At 43.6% G+C, this 18609-nt stretch overlaps 2 protein-coding genes across 2 annotated transcripts; one reads left to right on the plus strand and one right to left on the minus strand.

Annotated features, from left to right (window-relative positions):
- LOC8078495 (protein NETWORKED 4B) lies at positions 84-5001 on the plus strand. The gene is made up of 3 exons (XM_002455076.2): positions 84-235; positions 2781-2920; positions 3078-5001. Exons 2-3 carry the CDS (start codon positions 2818-2820, stop codon positions 4751-4753), a joined length of 1779 nt encoding a protein of 592 aa, XP_002455121.1. The 5' UTR covers positions 84-235; positions 2781-2817; the 3' UTR covers positions 4754-5001.
- Positions 6741-8285, minus strand: LOC8078496. The gene has a single exon (XM_002457232.2). The coding sequence runs from the start codon at positions 8040-8042 to the stop codon at positions 6972-6974; it is 1071 nt and encodes a 356-aa protein (XP_002457277.1). The 5' UTR covers positions 8043-8285; the 3' UTR covers positions 6741-6971.

Raw genomic sequence — 18609 nt, forward strand, 5'->3', positions numbered from 1 at the left:
TCATCATCACCCCACCAGCCACTCACCGAGGGCAGCACAGTCATTTCGGCGCCCCGGGCCCCGTCGTCCCCGCGGTTTAAAGAGAGAGACCTCCACTCTCCAGCAGCACCACCACCACCACCACCGGGCGGGTGCCATTTCAGGACTAATCTCCCTGGCCTGCGCTTCGTCGTCTCCGGGCGGCTGCCAGGCGGGGGGAAGAAGAAGAAGACCACCTGGATCCATCTCCTCCTCGGTAAGGCCTCCCACCCCTCTCGCGCCGCGCGTCTTCCTCCAGATGCTGCGTTTTCCCCTCTCTAGACTAGACTAGACTAGACTGGATGTGTGTGCTCTGCTTTGTTCTGTTCCATCGCTATTGGTGGCCACTGACAACGACACACGCACTCCTCGAGTTTTCTGGTGGTTCGATCGGAGTGTTTCAGGTTCCAGAACACTGGAATCAGCAGGAGATGAATTCCGCGCTGAATGATGATACTCGTGTGCCTCGCAAAACCGTAGGGCCTGTCGTCACTGTTCTGAGATTTCGAATTTTTGCCCCCACCTCCGATGGGCCTTGTAGTGGAGCACTGTCGCTTAGTGTTCACGCGACGCTCATGGCGCCCTGGAAACAGGGCGTGCTGATTTCAGGCGTTTTCGGAGCGCTACTGTGGTTGGTTTGTCGATTGACTTTTCCTCGGTTTAGATTGATCTTTAAATCCCCGTCCCTTTCAGCTATCCATCAGTCACCAGAGTACTCGGCTCATTGATTATACTGAGCTTTCGTAATCCGTTGTATGTGGAAAAACTTGCTTCGAGCTACATGTCACCATCACAGATCCTCGAGAGTCTGTTGTCTCTCCCTGAAGCTGCAAGAATCATAGCGATTCGTGGTACGTGCAGCCCATTTTGAACTCGTTTCCTGCGGTGCGACGGGCACATGGGGACTTCTAGGGGAGATCAGTCTGATGGAGGGCAGATTTTGTTTTTTTTTTTCAAAATTTGTTTGGATGTGCTTCTATATATATATATATATATATATATTCCCTCTAGAGCACGCGCGTAGGGTGACCATCCTAGCTGGTGCATGTGCCTATTCACAGCTGTTGGATCAGGAGACCTGCAAATTGTTTTAGATTTATCCATATCAGATCAGATCCTTTATAACCATTAACTTTGGGAAATTTAACTGTATGAATGAGTTTTCTTCCAAATTTTGAAGCATTTACTGATACTTTGGGCTTCTAAAGTCTACGTGCAAGGTCCTCGCCCTTGTATATATGACATAATTTCCTACATATATTTTTACTTATCCTAAGTGCCTAGCTGTGTTCTTCAATTATTGCCATCTCCACATGCATGCCAAAATTGCCTTCAAGAAATGAATGAATAATGTGCAATTTCTAGAGATACAAGATAGGTGTATCATTCCTGGCATTTCTTCAAAACCGCAGTTCACATCAGAATGTATAGATTATTCCTACTGTGATGGCCCCTCTGCCCCTCACTCGATGCCTGCATGTGTCCATCTAGGTGTAGGCTGGGGGCCAGCCATGTTACGTGGATCACAAACAATTATTTTTTTTTTTACAAAATTGACTAGTCTCAGTCCTTACTCAATGATAATGGGTTCGATATAGGTTGACAATAACTGAAGAGCTTGTGGTACACTGGTACCGCAAGTTTCAGCTTGGGCCCTGAAATTCTGATCCCTGTGGGGACAGAACAATTTTTCTGTCAATTTATCTTTGGCTGTGCAAGCCCATTGAATTAGGCTCTTACCTAACAAGGGGCCGAAGGGAGAAGTAGCTGCGACATCTTTTGTGCTGTGGTGTGTGATAGCCAAGTCATAGCCGTACCTGACTGCCTGCTCCATGAGTGAGTTCCCCAACTAATATTCTAGCCAAAGAGATCGAAGTACTTCATCTCCATTAGACATTAGTCCATCTCAAACCTGTTTAGTTTACCTTGAGAAGGCATAGTAGTTTAACACAGCCACCTTACTTATCATTATCTAAAAACACCTCACTTATATGTCTGTGAGATAGGCAATCTGTGTCAAACTAGATGTTTATTTGATCATTTTTTTCATGAGAGCTAAATGTGCACAATAAGCACTAAATGGCTCATACTCATTAGTCTAAAGCTGTTACATCATTCATAAAAGAATGTACTTGTGTTCTTTTCGCACATCAACGACTTCAAACGAGGTACAGACGTACAGTTGTATCGTCACAGTGAATTTTTACTTTGTTCCCCAATTCCACCTCGGGTTGCTGATGCTGATCAATTTTCTGGTCCTGAGCTTTCTGGAAAGCCATCGCTGATTGGTTAGCTGATAAAGTCATAAGTGATGAAGGATATGGTCGTTCCCATCTCTTTGTTATCCAATCAATGTTTTGGTCCTTGCATTATGGAGGTTGATATACCGAGCCCCTTTTTTTGTATTTTTGTAACGGGGGGAGAGCTTCCCCACCTTTGTTTATTCAGATAAAAACTCCAGTCAAATCATATATACTGAGCCCTTTTCATCCTCCTCTAAATGTATGCATGCAATACTGTTCTACAGGTAGGCAGCAGAAGATCTGCTTCCTACCTATATGATTGCAAGTTGATCCATCGGAGTTAACCTCATGCCATCCACCGCTTTTGCACACTGTGTTTTTTCTTTATCTGTGAGCTTCCTGCGGATGTTAATGGTTGCTGAACAGTTCTTTAGTGGTGACATTGAAAAGTTCTACTCTGTCAATAATAATACTAAGACTAGCCCACTTATTCTTATGCTCACCATCAATCATGACCAGGTCAACTAGTCTACGAGGAGATCTTCTTTTGGTGACAATGAAGCGCATGCATAGAATGCAAACGAGAAAGTCCCATTCATGGTGGTGGGACAGCCATATTAGCCCAAAGAACTCCAAATGGCTAGCTGAGAATTTGGAAGGTAACAACTCTGTTTTTTATTGAATGACAGCATTTACTGACACTTCTGTTATTACAGGAATAGCAATATGCAGTAACTTGTTCAATGTTCATGTATCCTGCAGTATAATAATACCATAGCACAAACTTTCCTGACCTTTTCTTTTCTGAATGAATAGAGATGGATAAGCAAGTTAAAGAGATGCTGAAGCTCATAGAGGATGAAGGTGATTCTTTTGCAAAGAAGGCTGAGATGTATTTCCAAAGAAGGCCTCTTCTTGTAAATCATGTCGAGAACTTCTATCGCATGTACCGTGCTCTTGCTGAGCGTTATGACAACGTGACTGGGGAATTGCGCAAGGGTCTTGCACTGCAGTCTCAAGGCTCTGGTATATCCGAAACTGATTCGGAGACACAATCAATTCCACCATCTCCAGAGCCTAACATGGAACAGAACACAGCAAAACCGAAGCGCAAAACAAGAGCAGTTGGCTTCGATGTGTTCCTTGGTTCTGGTGGAAGCTCAGATATTTCCAAGAAGGGGAGTGATGGATCATCATCTTCTTCTTCAGATTCTGATTCAGAGGTTGATGAGGCAAGTGAAGAAAATGGCAATGGGATTTCTTACATAATGGATGGACGGATTACTGAGCTAGAAGATGAGCTACAGGAAGCAAGGCAACAAATTGAGGCACTTGAGGCAAAGAACTTGCACTGCCAATGTGAAAAACTTGAAGAGAATCTCAAACAAGTTAGCAATGAAAAGGAAGACTTGGTAGCTGCAATTCTGGCAAGCAAGAATGAGATCGAGGATCTAAAAGGAGAGATGGCCTCGACAGCAAAGCATTTTGAAGCACAATTAGTGCACCGTGACCATGAGATTGAGAAGCGCAAGCAGGAGGTTGAGCAAGTTTCTGAAAAGTATTTCCATGAGAAATCCGCTCTTGTGTCTGAAATCGAAAGACTCCAGGAAGTTGTTAAGAATTTTGAACGGAACCTAACAGAAGTTACAGGAGAAAAATTGCAGCTTGAGGCCCAGGTAAAGGATCTTGAACAAGTTTCTAATAACTTAGATGATTCTTCTGCAGAGATTATAAAGCTACAAGGAATAATCAAGGATCTGCAAGCAAGATTGGAAAATGACTCAAATGAGAAGGGTGTACTTGAGGAACGTGCTATGGAGTTGGAGCAAGTTCGTAGGCAGTTGGAGGATTCAAGGGCTGAGGCTAGGGAGCTACAAGCTACAATTAAGGACCTGAAAGATGACCTAGAAAAAGCTCTTCAAGAGAAAGCAGAACTTCAGAATCGTATGAAGGATGTGGAACAGGTAACCAGTGACCTAAATTCCTTAATTGCTTCACTTGAGAGCAAGTTGACAGCCACAGAGGCACAGCTTGAACAACTTCACGTGGAGAAAGCAGAAGCATCCCTTGAGAGTGAGAAACATTTATCTCATCTGATTCAAACCATCGCCCATCTTAAGACGGAGATCGAGCTGCTGTCTTCAGAGAAGGCTGCAGTTGAAAACAAGGTGTCCGTTCTGCTGATTGATGTCACTACTCGTGATGAAAAGCTGAAGGAGATGGACAATCACTTGCATCAGCTGCACCTGGAGCATGTCAAGCTGATCGAAGAGGCGGATATTGCATGGAAAGACATGTCAGGCCTGCGTTCACGCGTGTGTGAGCTCGAGGAAGAGATTGAGAAGCAGAAGCTTATTATATCTGACAGCGCAGAGGGGAAGCGTGAGGCGATCAGGCAGCTGTGCTTCTCGCTTGATCACTACCGCCATGGGTACCAGCAGCTTCGGCAGCTCCTGCAGGACCACAGGAGGCCCGTGGTGATGGCAACATGAGTGAGTAGCGTACCCTTCCTGGATGTTGAAAGGATGTCGAATCTCTGAAGTTGGCTTCTCAGTGGTATGCTGTCTGACGATGTAATTTGAGCTGTCTCCTTCCCCTCTTCCTACACAATTTGAGTAAAGCTTGTGCTCTGTAGTTACTTGAACTGTCGAGTTACTCGTAATCTGTGGCGTGTAATGTAATGAGCTATATGGCCAATGGATAATCATGGTACTCCCTTTATTCGTTCTGTTTGTGTTCATTGTTGGTTGCTGAAGTATTCTTTCCAGTTCCAGGTTGGAACGACGAATGCTTTGGGTGCTCGGAGATACAATTGATTAGTGATCGGAGATACGCCGTTCTGCAGCCTGCAGGCCTGTATTACTGCAGCTATGCCTCTCCACCTCTACTTCAAAACTGAATTGGTTCGACAAAATGGTTTGTCTTGAAAATCTATGAACGTTCGACTCATTCATACGTAATAAATTGGTGAGGAAACTAAACAAGCATGAGGTGTGCATGAACTACTCTGAACGCAGGCAGGCGATCAAAGACAGTATCAGCAACTCTTAAGACTGACCGATATCACCTATCAGACTGAATGTAGACTTGTAGATGCAGCGCAAGAAACACCAGTCACAAGCAGCACTGCAGCAAGCATCGCAGTTAACATGAATGCCCGGGAGATGACCTCATGGAGTCCCTGTTACCTCTACCTATCAGGCTATCACAACTTATGCAGTGATAGTGATTCAGCCTCACAAACTCTGAAAGTCTGAAACTATTTGACACGCACTATGGATGGTGGGCACTGAATCTAAACAGGGTTCAAAACTGGTAATCAAACCTATAAGCCCTGTTTGCATACTTGCAAACACTGCACAATGGAAGCACTGGCTCAAGCAAGCAAGAAAACATCTCTAGTGATAGTTACACTTGTAACTGAAAAGTTATGTTTCTTGATGTATAAACAAAAGGTCAGGATTGATGGAAAATTAGCGGAAAACAAATAGGTGACATATTGAGCTGTTAAGTAGCACAACTTATACAAGCATGACAGAAGAGCTTTTCAGTAGCAAATTGTGATGTTACTTAGTACCACACATGGAATCGGGGTTAAAACATAATGACAACCGGGAATAGGAAACAAGATGCATGCAGGGACAGGCATGGCATAATCAGTATTTGCACACAGGAAATGACCATGAGATTCGAAAGTTAACGCACAGCAGATCTCAGGTCCAGCTGAAACTCAACAGCAGAAGAGTCTAAGATTTAGCAGTATAATTATCTTCGGTTATCACAAATTAAAAACAGTAATACAATATGATACAAACAGTAGCTGAACCCATCATTGAAATGGAATGCAAGAAAAATGATGTGAAGCAACCAGAACAAGCAAAGCAGTTCACAAGATTTTCAGATCGACTAATCATATTTTTCAACAGAAAAATCAAAAGGTTTTAGTCACTCAACAAAGTGTTTAAACAGGGAAAGTAAATGGTGGCATGCACTTTTTCAAGAAATTAGCAACCACTGTGACAGATGCCAACAAAGTCTAGATAAGAGCAAGACTATGCAGGAGGCACTCCAAGGCCAAACATTCAATCACTGTGCAGGCCCCTTGCCCGCACGTGCCTTCTCCCTCTCTCTTGCGACTTCCGCATGTCTTCTCCAGAATCACCGGGAGTGAAGGATAGGAGAGAAAGTATCACCAGGAGGAAGGAATAAGGAGAGTGAGAGAGGAAAAAAATTAATATTCATTACGCGAATATGTTTTTATTATGTAGGATAATTTTCATAAATAATGTTTATTGATGTGATTTTTTTAGACAGTATGCGTGGTATTAATCATGGGAACTGTCTAAAAAAATAGTCTAGTCAGCAAGACTATGCAAGAGGCACTCCCAGTCCCAGGCAAAACGTTCAATTATTAATCTTTTGCACAATTTCTTTATTATATATGCTTATAAAGTGATGGAATACATTTAATTTAAGAAAAAAAAGTCGCATCATTTTGGAAAGAAAAAAAGACTTAAATATATCAAAGTACATAAGCATGCTACTAGTTAGTAAAAAAATAATAAGAGAAACTCTTAAAAGACTCCTGACCTGAGACTTACAAAAAACAAAAAACAAAAATCAGTAGCAGCGACGAAACTTTCTACTATGAAGGAACAAGATAAGCTAGTACTAATATCTTCTTTCACATTAATTGACAGAGCTCTGGCTCTATGGTTGGACGGGCACCAACCAAAATGGCTCGCGCGAGAGAGCAGGTATGTCCTGAGTTGGTTTAACGAGCTCACGAGTGCCATCCTTGAGATCAAAGATGTGGACATCGTTGTCGTCGTCGGCGAGGTAGACACACCCACTCTTCAGGCCATGCTCCGCCGCAGCGCACGAGGCCGCGAAGCATCCGGGGCCAAGAAGGAACGCCGCGTCGCCAATGTCAGTCACCTTGCACCATTCCTTCTCCGTGAAATCCATCACGTAGGCGCCGACCTCCTCGATGCGCTCGACGGTGCAGCCGATGTAGAAGAGGCAGACGAGGAAGAGCTCCCTCGAGGATTCCAGCAGGTAGCTCTTCGTCACTGTAAGCTGCGGCGCGTCCAAGGCGAGAGTGGGCAGCCGGGCATCGAAGGTGACGAGCTCCAGACGCGGCTCCGGGTCGTCGGCGAAGCTGAAGAGAGCGCCGATCACGTCTCTCGACTCGGAGTAGTAGAACACCCCCTGCACGGCAGCCATGTCGCTGATCACCGCGCTCGGTGTGGGGATGGGGCCTTCGTCTTCCCCGGTGGCGGCGGGGACCTCTATGCCCACGTCGATGTCGTAGGACTGCTTCACCCACCCGGCGCCGCCTCTGATCCGGCAGAACAGAAGCTCCGGCCGCGTGAGGTCGTAGACGAGCACGAGGGAGTCCGGATGATCGACGTCGTCGTCCGAGACCCAGTTTGGTGGAGAAGAGATGGTGTCGGAGACCAGGCACCGGCAATGGTCCGGCAGCTCGCCGCCGTTCATGGAGGGCAGCGCCGTCTTCTCCCCGGTCTGCGGGTTCCAGAGCCAGCAGGATCCTGAGGCGGTGTCCACCATGAGCATTAGGCCCTGCGGAGTCTCCAGGCACGTGTAGTCGCACATCTCGGGGACTCGGATCGTGCGCATGGAGCCGTCGGCGACCGAGAGCACGGTCTGGGAAATCTCTGGTGGATCGCCGTGCTCGTAGTCGTACACGAGCAGCGGGAAAGACGAGGCCACCGCCGCCGCCGCTAGCGGGCCAACATCCTCGGTGAGCTTCGATTCCATCCCGCACGCACCGGCGAGAAAACGAGAAACACCGCGCCGCGGATCTACTCGCCTCGTAGGTTTTTTGCTGTCTAATTGTTGTTTGGAGTTTGGACTCGATCTGCAAGTCTGCAGCACCACCACGCGCTCACCCCTTGTCTTTTAAAGGATCAGATTAGGGAACTGATTCCGAGTAAAATTCCTTTAAAAAAGAAGATTAGGGAACTGATCCGAGTAGCAGAGGCAAATCTCAATCCATGTTAGTACGATAGATTCGGTAAGGGACTGGACTCGAGTTCGGTCCGCATCCGTGCAGGTGTCCGAAACAGGGAGGATTACAGGGTGACGATGAAGGCGGGCCGGGGCGATCGGTCGCCGTGAACCGGCTCGCGGTCGACGGTGGCGGTGGCGATGCAAAGTGCCGATGCGCTCGCGGTATTCTCTTCTCGACCGCGGTTCAATCCAGGCAGCTTCTAATTATTAAAAAAATCAGGCATTTTTTTTTCATACAACAAATCGTGTCGTGCTCAGCCTCAGATGATAAAACTGACCCAAGAATACCAATTGAAACGCCATTTGAAGCAGCTCGGGCCACGGAGCGTGGAAACCAGGCGGATTCTGGGAACAACGAGGCACCGCTGATAAAGTATCAAAAGGTGCTGGTACTTTTGGCATGTAAAATGGAAACCTTTAGACACGAATCCAATCACAGCTTAGCCCGCTGATAAACTTCGCGGCCGCTACTAGATGCTGCATTACTCCCTCTCGACCCTTTTCTATAGGCGCAAGTACTACTACTCAACGCTCCAAACTTAGCTTTTTGTTTCCATTTGATCTGCCGTACAACCAGAGTTAAGTCAAACACCAGGTTGATGTTTCTTCTAGAGCCAGGCTTCGGCCAACTCCATAATTCATTCCCGACACTTTCTGGTCTTCACTCCTGTTCTCTTTCGCTACTAGTTCTCTTCACTGGTGGTGACTAGTCAGCTGCGGTGGTGTTCGATAAAATATATGAGAGCCGGTAACCTTACCAGAAAAGAGAAGAAGATAGACAATCAATCACACTCAATGCTAGCCGGGCTAGTACAATGTACACAACTAAACAACTACGAATTAGCCTAGTTAGAATAGGCTAAAGCTAGCCTGGCTTAGTTTTGCTAGCCAGACTACCGTCGTGGAATGCGCGAGGATCAACAGGATCCCACTGCCTAGGGATGACGGGCATGGTGGCGATCCTTCGCCTCCTCCATCTTCTGTCGGGGCTAGCTAGAGCCGTGTCTGTGCTTCCGGGCACTTACCCTCCTCTCCTCTTCATGGTATATTTCTACCTTGACTCCACGCCGCCAGGCCCAACTCTTACTTATTTCTCTACCCCAAATTCACAAATTTTTTATTCTTTTTAGGGCAGAAGGGATGCCTCATTATTGGCACGAGCCTCCACGCCAGAAGCTTGTGACCCGCCGACAAGGTACTTTCAAAGAGAGGAATGAAGGTGAGTCGTTGATGATGCTACTGAAGTGGGTTTGAGTTTGGTGCTCTCTAGATCATTTTGATTTAATTTAGTTGATTTGGTTCTTGCCACTTGCTGGATAGCGAGGGATAAGGTTGTGTCAATTCCAGATGAACTGCTTGGTCATTGCAAGGATGCTAATGGCAGGACCATAGACATTCCATTTAAAAGGACTTTACCATTGAGTTTGCAGTTTTCCCATGTTTATCTTCTTGGAGCAAATTTTTCTGTATTTATGTGCCATTGCTCCATCTAATAGAGGTACTATTATTTACCACAACACAGGTGCGAACTAAGAACAATTTTTTGTTTACACATTGTTATTTTTTCATGTCCACTACATATATATGGTACCATGTGGAATTGATATGTCATGGCTTTGGGTCTAGAGTTGGCATGGATCGACGAGGACCTCGACATGGCGTGAGGTAGACGCTGTGGCATGGCACTTCTGCCTACATCGTTGATGACCAATGGCTAGGAGACGACAACGTACAAGAGATTCACGCCCTCGGGGAGGCGAGGCAGACAAGGTCTTAAGTAAATTATAAAATAGATGGTTGAGACGAGACAACTTTATTATGACTTATTATTACATGGTTAAGGCGAGATAGTTTTATTATGACTTGTTATGCATAAGTATTTTTCAGATTATATACATGATCATATTCATATACAATTGTGTGAAACTTGAACTATGAAAAATATTTGGTTATTTTTATGTGCATCCTTGAAATGAAGTCGTAGCGTTAGCACGGGCACTATACTAGTAGTACATAATTCATATTGCAAAACTATGAGAATTTTTAAAATGGTTAATCAAAGATTGAAGTGTTTGACTTAGGACAAACGAAAGTTGCACCATGAGATCTAGCTTCCTACCTTGCCACATGTTCAACTCTCATCTTTTACGAGGCTCCCGTGCATCTCACTTAAGGCTTGTTTAGTTGGGGAAAATTTTTGGGTTTTTGTTATCGTAGCACTTTCGTTTTTATTTGATAATTATTATCTAACCATGGACTAATTAGGCTTAAAAGATTCATCTAATAAATTACAGAAAAACTGTGCAATTAATTATATTTTTATTTATATTTAATGTTTCATGTATATGTCTAAAGTTTTGATGTGACGGTAAATTTGAAATTTTTTTAGAACAAAGCCTTAGCCACATCACCTCCTTTTCTAGACATCGGTTTTTTGTCGGACCGATCAAAAGTGAGCACATCTTATAGCCTTTCTAGATCCATTGAAATCCAAGTGGGAGTGTCAGGGATGGGCCGACTTCCTGCCCCTTCTCGTCTCTTCGAACTGCTATAGTCCGGAGAGACGACAAGACGGAGTGAGCTTCTGGCGGCCGGTCTTTTCCTTCTCCGGCGGCCGGAGTGGTCTCGGAGAGCATGGAGGACTGGTGAATCATTGTGCGGGATGTACATAGACTAGGTAGTTTCTTATCTAGGTCTAGGGACTGTCAGGAAAGGGTACCTTCTCTGTGGCTGCTTCTTCCGGCGAGGCGGTGGCGGCCGTGTTGCAGGAGAATAAACTTTTCCAGTCCCTCCCTTGCCCCTTTGGCGTTCTCCTCCAGCGTCAATGGCGGGATCTCATCCTGGTCTTGGCACCGGGTGACTACTGCGGTTTCCTCCAAAGCTTTGATGCGATTGGGCTCCTCCAAAGCTTTATTGATGACGGCAGCCGGTGATGTCTGGTGTTTTTGGGAAGCACATGGTTCTTGTATCTCCTTGTAATTTCTACTTTTGTGAGGGGTCTTTGTGCAAGATGGCTGGGATAGTTGTCTCGAGCGTATCTGTATTTACATGTACTTGTACTGTGGCCACGTTGTTACGAGTTTTAAAATCCACATATCTACGTTTCTTCATTATTATTTTATTATTTTTTCTGTCTATATTTTTCTTTTTCATTTCTTTTCAGTTTTTGTTTTTTAATTTTATTTTATTTTCTATCCTTTTCTTATTTTAATTTTACTTTTTATTTTCTTTTTCTTTTGGTTTTATTTTTATTGTTCTTCCTTGCTTCTATTAGTTTTTCTTTTTTCTTTTCAGATTTTCTATGTTTTTTGAAATTCATATTTTATATTTTATTTTTTTTAATCTTATTTTTATCCGTATTTAAATTATTTATTAATTTTATTTGCTCTATGCACTTTTATTATTTGTTAATTATGTTTGTTTTTATATTTTTTTCTTAGTAATTTTATTTTTTTTATTTTTATTTTCTATATATATGTGATATTTATGTAGTATATATTTAGTGTTCTATGTTGTGTTATGTCATGTTTACGTAGCATACATATGATGTTCTATGATGTTTCTTATGGTGTTCACTTAGTATACATGTAATCTATAATAGATGTGATGTTCTATAATATATTTAATGATGTTTTATGATGTATTTAGTGATGTTAATATTCTATAGATATATTTACGATATTTCAAAAGTAACCCTTTGACATTATTTGAAATTTTCCTCCATTTTGTGTTTTTATTCTTTTACTTATGCTTTTTACTCTAGATTTTTTTATTATTTTGATCTATGTCATGTATTTATGTATTTTTATGTATACTGTAATATCAGTTTCATAAACCTAAAACCTAAATACTATTCTTCTAAATCAATAACATTTTTTTACAAAGATAGAACATTGTCTGTTGAACCTAGAATATTGTCTCTACTTAATAAAAGAAAATATTTTTATCTTTATAAGATAAATATTCATTAATAAAATTTTATCTAAATATATCCCTGTGTGATCTTGTTTTCAAGGATAGCGTGTCATCGCGCAGTAAAAAAGACCACCAAAGGGATGAGAGTTGTGGACGGGTCCTCTCCATAATTTTTAGTTGTAGAGATAAATATTTATTAATAAAATTTTATCTAAATATATCCATGTGTGATATTGTTTTGAAGGATTTGTTATGAGAAATTTAATGGTGTAATCGGAATTTAATTTATATCTTCAGTTTAAAAGTTATGACTTTTTTATATTTGTTAAAACAATTTTGTATTTATGGGTGAGTGGAGCCTGGGTTGATGGGATAGCCTATAATGGCTAAAAGGGATGAGAGTTGTGGCTTCATCATAGGTGTGGTAGACGGGTTTTTCCGCCTCACTCCGCCCGACGCCACCTCCTTGCCTCGCAGCAGCGACGATGGCGATCCTCAAGCAGCAGCTCTATCGCCATAGCTTCGACATTCAAAGCCTTGTTTAGTTTGTGAAAAATTTTGGATTCACCACTGTAACACTTTTGTCTTTATTTGACAATTATTATTCAATTATAGACTAATTAGGTTTAAAAAATTTGTCTCACAAATTAAAAATAAATTATGCAATTAACTATCTTTTTTATATATATTTAATACTTTATATATTTATCGTAAGATTTTTGAAATTTTTTTGAACTAAACAAGGCTTAAGGTCGTTGAGGACGGGTGGATGGCCACGTATGGTTTACGTCACAAGACTCATCCTCTCCACGAGACCCGCGCACCCACGCAACATGGACGGCAAGGCCCCTGCACTCTGCTCCCGACCCGACCCCACCTAGCACAGCTGCCTGATCTGCCGTCGGGATGACACAGAATGCCACCTCAAAGGGCGAGTGGCTGGCCAAACGGCAAAGCAAGCTGCAAAGCTAGGAGCCTCGGACCTTCGCCATCGCCGAAGAAGGCTGGATCCCATTGCGCATTTGCGCTGGCCTCAGCTGAGCGTAGTCGATCCGCTATTGCATGCGTCCGACGGGAGAGCCGCGGATGAAACGCAGTCAAGACGATGAACAGTGAAGAAGCTAACTAGATGTTGATACATGTAAATACTCGTGCGTACAAGAATTTTTAAAAAAATCATAGAAAAATAAGCAAGCATGACGTGTGCACGAACTACTCTGAACGCAGGCCGGCGATCAAAGACAGTAGCAGCAACTCTGAAGACTGACCGCTATCACCTATCAGACTGAATATAGATGCAGCACAAGAAACACCAAACACAAGCAGCACTGCAGCAAGCATCGCAGTTAACATCAGCGCTCGGGAAATGATCTCGTGGAGTCCCTGTGACCTCAACCTATCAGGCTATCACAACTTATGCAGTGATAGTGTGATTCAGCCTCACAAACTCTGAAAGTCTGAAACTATTTGACACACACTCTGGACAGTGGGCACTGAAGCTGAACAGGGTTCAAAATCTGGCAATCAAACCTATGAACCCTGTTTGAATACTTGCAAATACTGCACAATGGAAGTACTGGCTCAAGCAAACAAGAAAGCATCTCTGGTGATAGTTACACTCGTAACTGAAAAGTTAAGTTTCTGGATGTATAAACAAAAGGCCTGGATTGATGGAAAATTAGTGGAAAACAAATAGGTGACATATTGAGCTGTTAAGTAGCACAACTTATACAAGCATGACAGAAGAGCTTTTCAATAGCAAATTGTGATGTTACTTAGTACCACGCATGGAATCGGGGTTAAAACATAATAACAACAGGGAATAGGAAACAATATGCATGCAAGGACAGTCATGGCATAATCACACAGGAAATGACAATGAGATCCGAAAGTTAAACGCACAGCAGATCTCAGGTCCAGCTGAAACTCAACAGGAGAAGAATCTAAGATTTAGCAGTATAATTATCTTCTGTTGTCAGAAAGTAGTAACAGAGTAATACAGTATGATACAAGCAGTAGTTGAACCCATTATTGAAATGGAATGCAAGAAAAATTATGTGAAGCAATCAGAACATGCAAAGCAGTTCACAAGATTTTCAGATCGACTAATCATATTTTCAACAGCAAAATCAAAAGGTTTTAGTCACTCAAGAAAGTGATTAAACGGAGAAAGTAAATGGGGGCATGCACTTTTTCAAGAAATTAGCAACCATTGTGGTGAAAGGGATGCACATTCAGCCATATCAATTTTCACATTGGGGGCACAAGGAAATGGTAGACTACCAAATCTATTAACAGGAATCTATTAGCTTCTGTCAGAACATTGGAACTGAGCCAAGAACTTACAAATCGTAATTGCATGGCCAAACTCAGACATGAACAAAACAACAAAAACAGCCCAAAGCTAAGCTCAACAAATTCAAAGACAGAAACAACTAAGGAATGCTTCAAGAATTGCTTTAGACCATTAGACAAGACACACTGCCCTCGATCGCCATCACCTGATTAGGCATCCCATAAAGCAGAAGAGCCAACTATCAAGCAACTACTTCAGTTATACAGCAGTATGATACAAGCAGTAGCTGCTGTACGAATCACTGAACTCGAAGACAAGAAAAATGACAGTACTATGAAGCAAACAGAAATTTTATCAGAACAAAAACTGTCGGTCAGTTCACAAGATTTCAGAAATTTTATCAGAACAAAAACTGATAGTCAGTTCACAAGATTTCCACAACGACTAATCATATGTTCACCAGCAAAACTTAGAGGTTTTTTCTTTGCCTTTTTAGCACTCAAGAAAATAAGTAACAGAGTATGGAACTTCTGTCATGCACAGATGCGCATTCCAAGAAACTAGGAAACATTATGGCAATAAGTTTGCAATTTTCATCCCAAGATGGCCACTCAGCAGTATCAGTTTCCACACTGGGACACAAGGAAATGAACTGCCAAATTAAATCAATTAACGCGAATCTATTATAGCTTTCATCAGATCATTAGAACTGAGGCGAGAACTAACAATTGTAGTTGCATAGCCACTTTCAGATGCTTAGTTCATCACAAGTGAATGTCGATCAGAACAAGCTACATGTTCGAAAGACAGAAACAACGAAAGAATCCATCGAGAACCGATCCAGATCATCACGCAAGATGCAATATCCTTGAAGAACCTCTCGAAGAAGCAGAAAGCGAAACGACCAAAGAATCCTCGAACAACCTCTGGAAGAACTGATCCTTGGGGGAGAGGATGCCCTTACGGGGACGACGCCGAGTCTTCCTCTTTCGACGACGAGTGGGCCTGGGCCCGGAAGGTGGGCGTCGGCGTCGAGGAGGAAGCGGTGGCCGGTGACGTCGAAGAGGAAGCGGTGGCAGGGAAGGTAGACGTCGACGCCGGCGCGGTGGAGGTAGGCGAGGTGGTGGAAGATGAGGCCGCTGGGTCCTCCTTCAGAATCCGCAGCCGCTCTCGCCTCTGCTCTTCCTCCACCCGTTGCAGAGCTCGCCGGCCCCGCGCTTCTTGCTCTGCTCGCGCCGCCCGCTCCTCGCGGTTCCGACCTGGAGCACGTCGATCCTGCGTCTCCCTGGCTACCTCCTGCTCAGGCCGCGGCGCCACAGCGGCCCCATCGTTGTCGCGGTCGCGGCGCCTGGAGCACCAGCAAAAGTGCGTGAATATGTCCGTGAGGACATATCTGCGGCCATCGCCGCACCTGGGGCAGCCGAGCCTAAAGGGACTAGTCGCCGACGGCTTGGGAATGCGGTGGTGAGACATTGCGGAGTGGCGAGACCTCGGCTTGAGCAAGTTCGTTCGGGCCGGGGATTCGCGGTGGGATTCTGAAGTCTAGGCGGTCTGTGGGGGCTCTGCGAGAGACGAGAGAGGGACGGTTATATATAGCGTTGAGATTGAGCAGTAGTACTACTCGCCACCGACTTTCTTCTCCTTCAAGAATGCTAGCGCAAGTTTGGCTAGGAAGGGAGGCTTGTATAGCAACCGGTTTGTAGCCGTGCAATGCTGCGTGTTTTGAAACTCGGCAGGTCCAGGTGACGAATATAATTATGAGCAATTCTAACGATTTTGCAATTGAGTTAGGTATTCTTATTCTTTTTAAAACAAAGCTCAAAGTTACTCTTCAACAGTTTGGCAATTAGCTTTGGCAAATTTAGGTCTTGTTTAGTTCTCAAAAAATTTTACAAAATTTTTCAGATTCCCGTCACATCGAATCTTGCGGCACATGCATGAAACATTAAATATAGATAAAAAAATAACTAATTACACAATTTGCCTGTATTTTTTTTTTTTTGCGAATCACAATTTGTCTGTATTGTGGGACGAATCTTTTGAGTCTAGTTAGTTCATGATTGGACAATATTTGTCAAATACAAATGAAAGTGCTACAGTGTCCATTTTTTTTAAAAAAATAGAACTAAACAAGGCCTTTAGAAACTTGGCAAATGGAGGTTGTACATATATGCAAAAGTCCACGAGGATTGGCATCGGTGTTTTTGCACGACAGAGAGATTCCTCCCGCGCGCGTATCCTTTTCCCGCGCACCATATTTTATTTTTTGGAAAAGAATTATGGAGAACGGTTGGTGATGGACTTTTTTTTAGCTTTATCATATTCATTTATGAGTTGATAAACTTCATGTTTTGCTAAACAAAAAAGTGCAAAGCCGTTGGAGTTGCTCGTAAACTATACGGTGAGTGTCATGCTGTTTTTTTTCTTTTGCAAAATTTTTGGACACTAGTGCGCTGTTTGGTTCAGCCAAAGGGAAGAAACGGCAAATGGGGAACTCCTCCCCGCCGCTACCCATTGCAAAGCAATCGATACCGCCAGCAAAAGGAATAAGACCTGCATTAGAGAAAATAATGTATTGACAAAAGAACACGTTCTTACGCTAGGGAGGGTAGAACCCATTGTATACTAACACCCCTCACCCTAGTGTGCCACGTTCGTGGCACATCGTTATAACTTTCACTGTTTCTTGGTCTTAATACAAAGATGGGTAAACCTTTTACGTATTTGAGAAAAAAAAAGACAAAAGACCACATGCACCTTGAATTGATGATCCTCCTGATCTAATTGGTACGCATATGGTGTGTTTGATTTGAGCAATAAGGTGGTCCATTATTTACTCATTCCTCACTTTTTTTTTTGTTCCGGAAACTCACAGACACGACCATCATGCTCCAGCATGACGGCGTGACCCCATATGCCCACGTGACCCCACGCCCACGCCCCACCGAAGGAAAAGACGACGACGACGACAACAGTTAGGGTTCTAGCAGGGTTAGGGAATCCATTCCCAGTGGGCTTAGAAGAAGGTTTTGGGATGGCCACGACATGATAGTGGGGGTAGGCAAGACGGCGGCGGGGGACGGCGGTTGGGTGGTGTCGGTGGTGGGTGGTGCGGCGGAGCTCGCTGGCGTCCTAGGATTAGGGTTGGCGGGGTCAAGGGGTGGGAGGTGGGTGGCGCAGCAAGGCAGCGGGAGCCGCGGGCTACCGATGGTGGAAGTGGGGCGAGGACAAGTATGGCAGTTGCACACCGTGGCACAGTTGGAGGAGGGCGGGCAAGGGCAAGAGGTGGACAGCATGTAGAGGCAGTGTGAGCCACCGAACTGGGGCCGTTGGAGGGCATGGGAGGGGCGGTGGAGGATGGGTGCAAGAAGGAGACGGCACGAGGTGGAAGAAGGGTCGCGTGCTCCCCAAGCGCCCACCTGGTCCCGGTATATCTGCATCTTTTTTTTGGTTTGTGGCATAGAATAGGTTGATGCAACAATGAGACATAGTGCCCATAATATTGGTTCTTGTGTCCAAAGTCACCTTATTTTTTATATTGTACGCAAGGATTGGACAAAAAAAATCATTGAGCTAGCTTGGTGTCTCGTTTTAAAAATACTTTAATTAAACTCACTTGAAATAGAGATGAGCTAATTTTGAGTGGATTTTGACTTTGGTTCGGCTAGATAAAGCTAGGTTCGAAGTTTTGTTTCAAAAAATTCGTGAGATCACAATAAATAAAATTGTAAAACCTTTTAAAAAACTCAAAAAGGTGTTGTTCGCTGGTTATCCACTAGATTCTCAACACTCTGTCATCAAGTCATCATCGAGATACTACAAGACATACCGAGTAAGGCCAGGGGCGTTGACCTAGTTAAAGTTTAAGTCCCGTCACATCAAATGTTTAGACACATGTATGGAGTACTAGATACATACTCGAATGTTTAGACACATGCATAGAGTACTAAATACAGACTATTTATAAAACTTAAAACACAATTAGAGAGTAATTTACGAGATAAATATTTTAAGTCTAATTAGACACAAATTATTAAATAAGACAAAAATGTGACAATACTTATTAAACTTTAAAACCCCAAACTAAACACCTCTTAACAGAGA

The sequence above is a fragment of the Sorghum bicolor genome, chromosome 3 (genome assembly GCF_000003195.3).
Source record: "Sorghum bicolor cultivar BTx623 chromosome 3, Sorghum_bicolor_NCBIv3, whole genome shotgun sequence".
NCBI lineage: Eukaryota > Viridiplantae > Streptophyta > Magnoliopsida > Poales > Poaceae > Sorghum > Sorghum bicolor.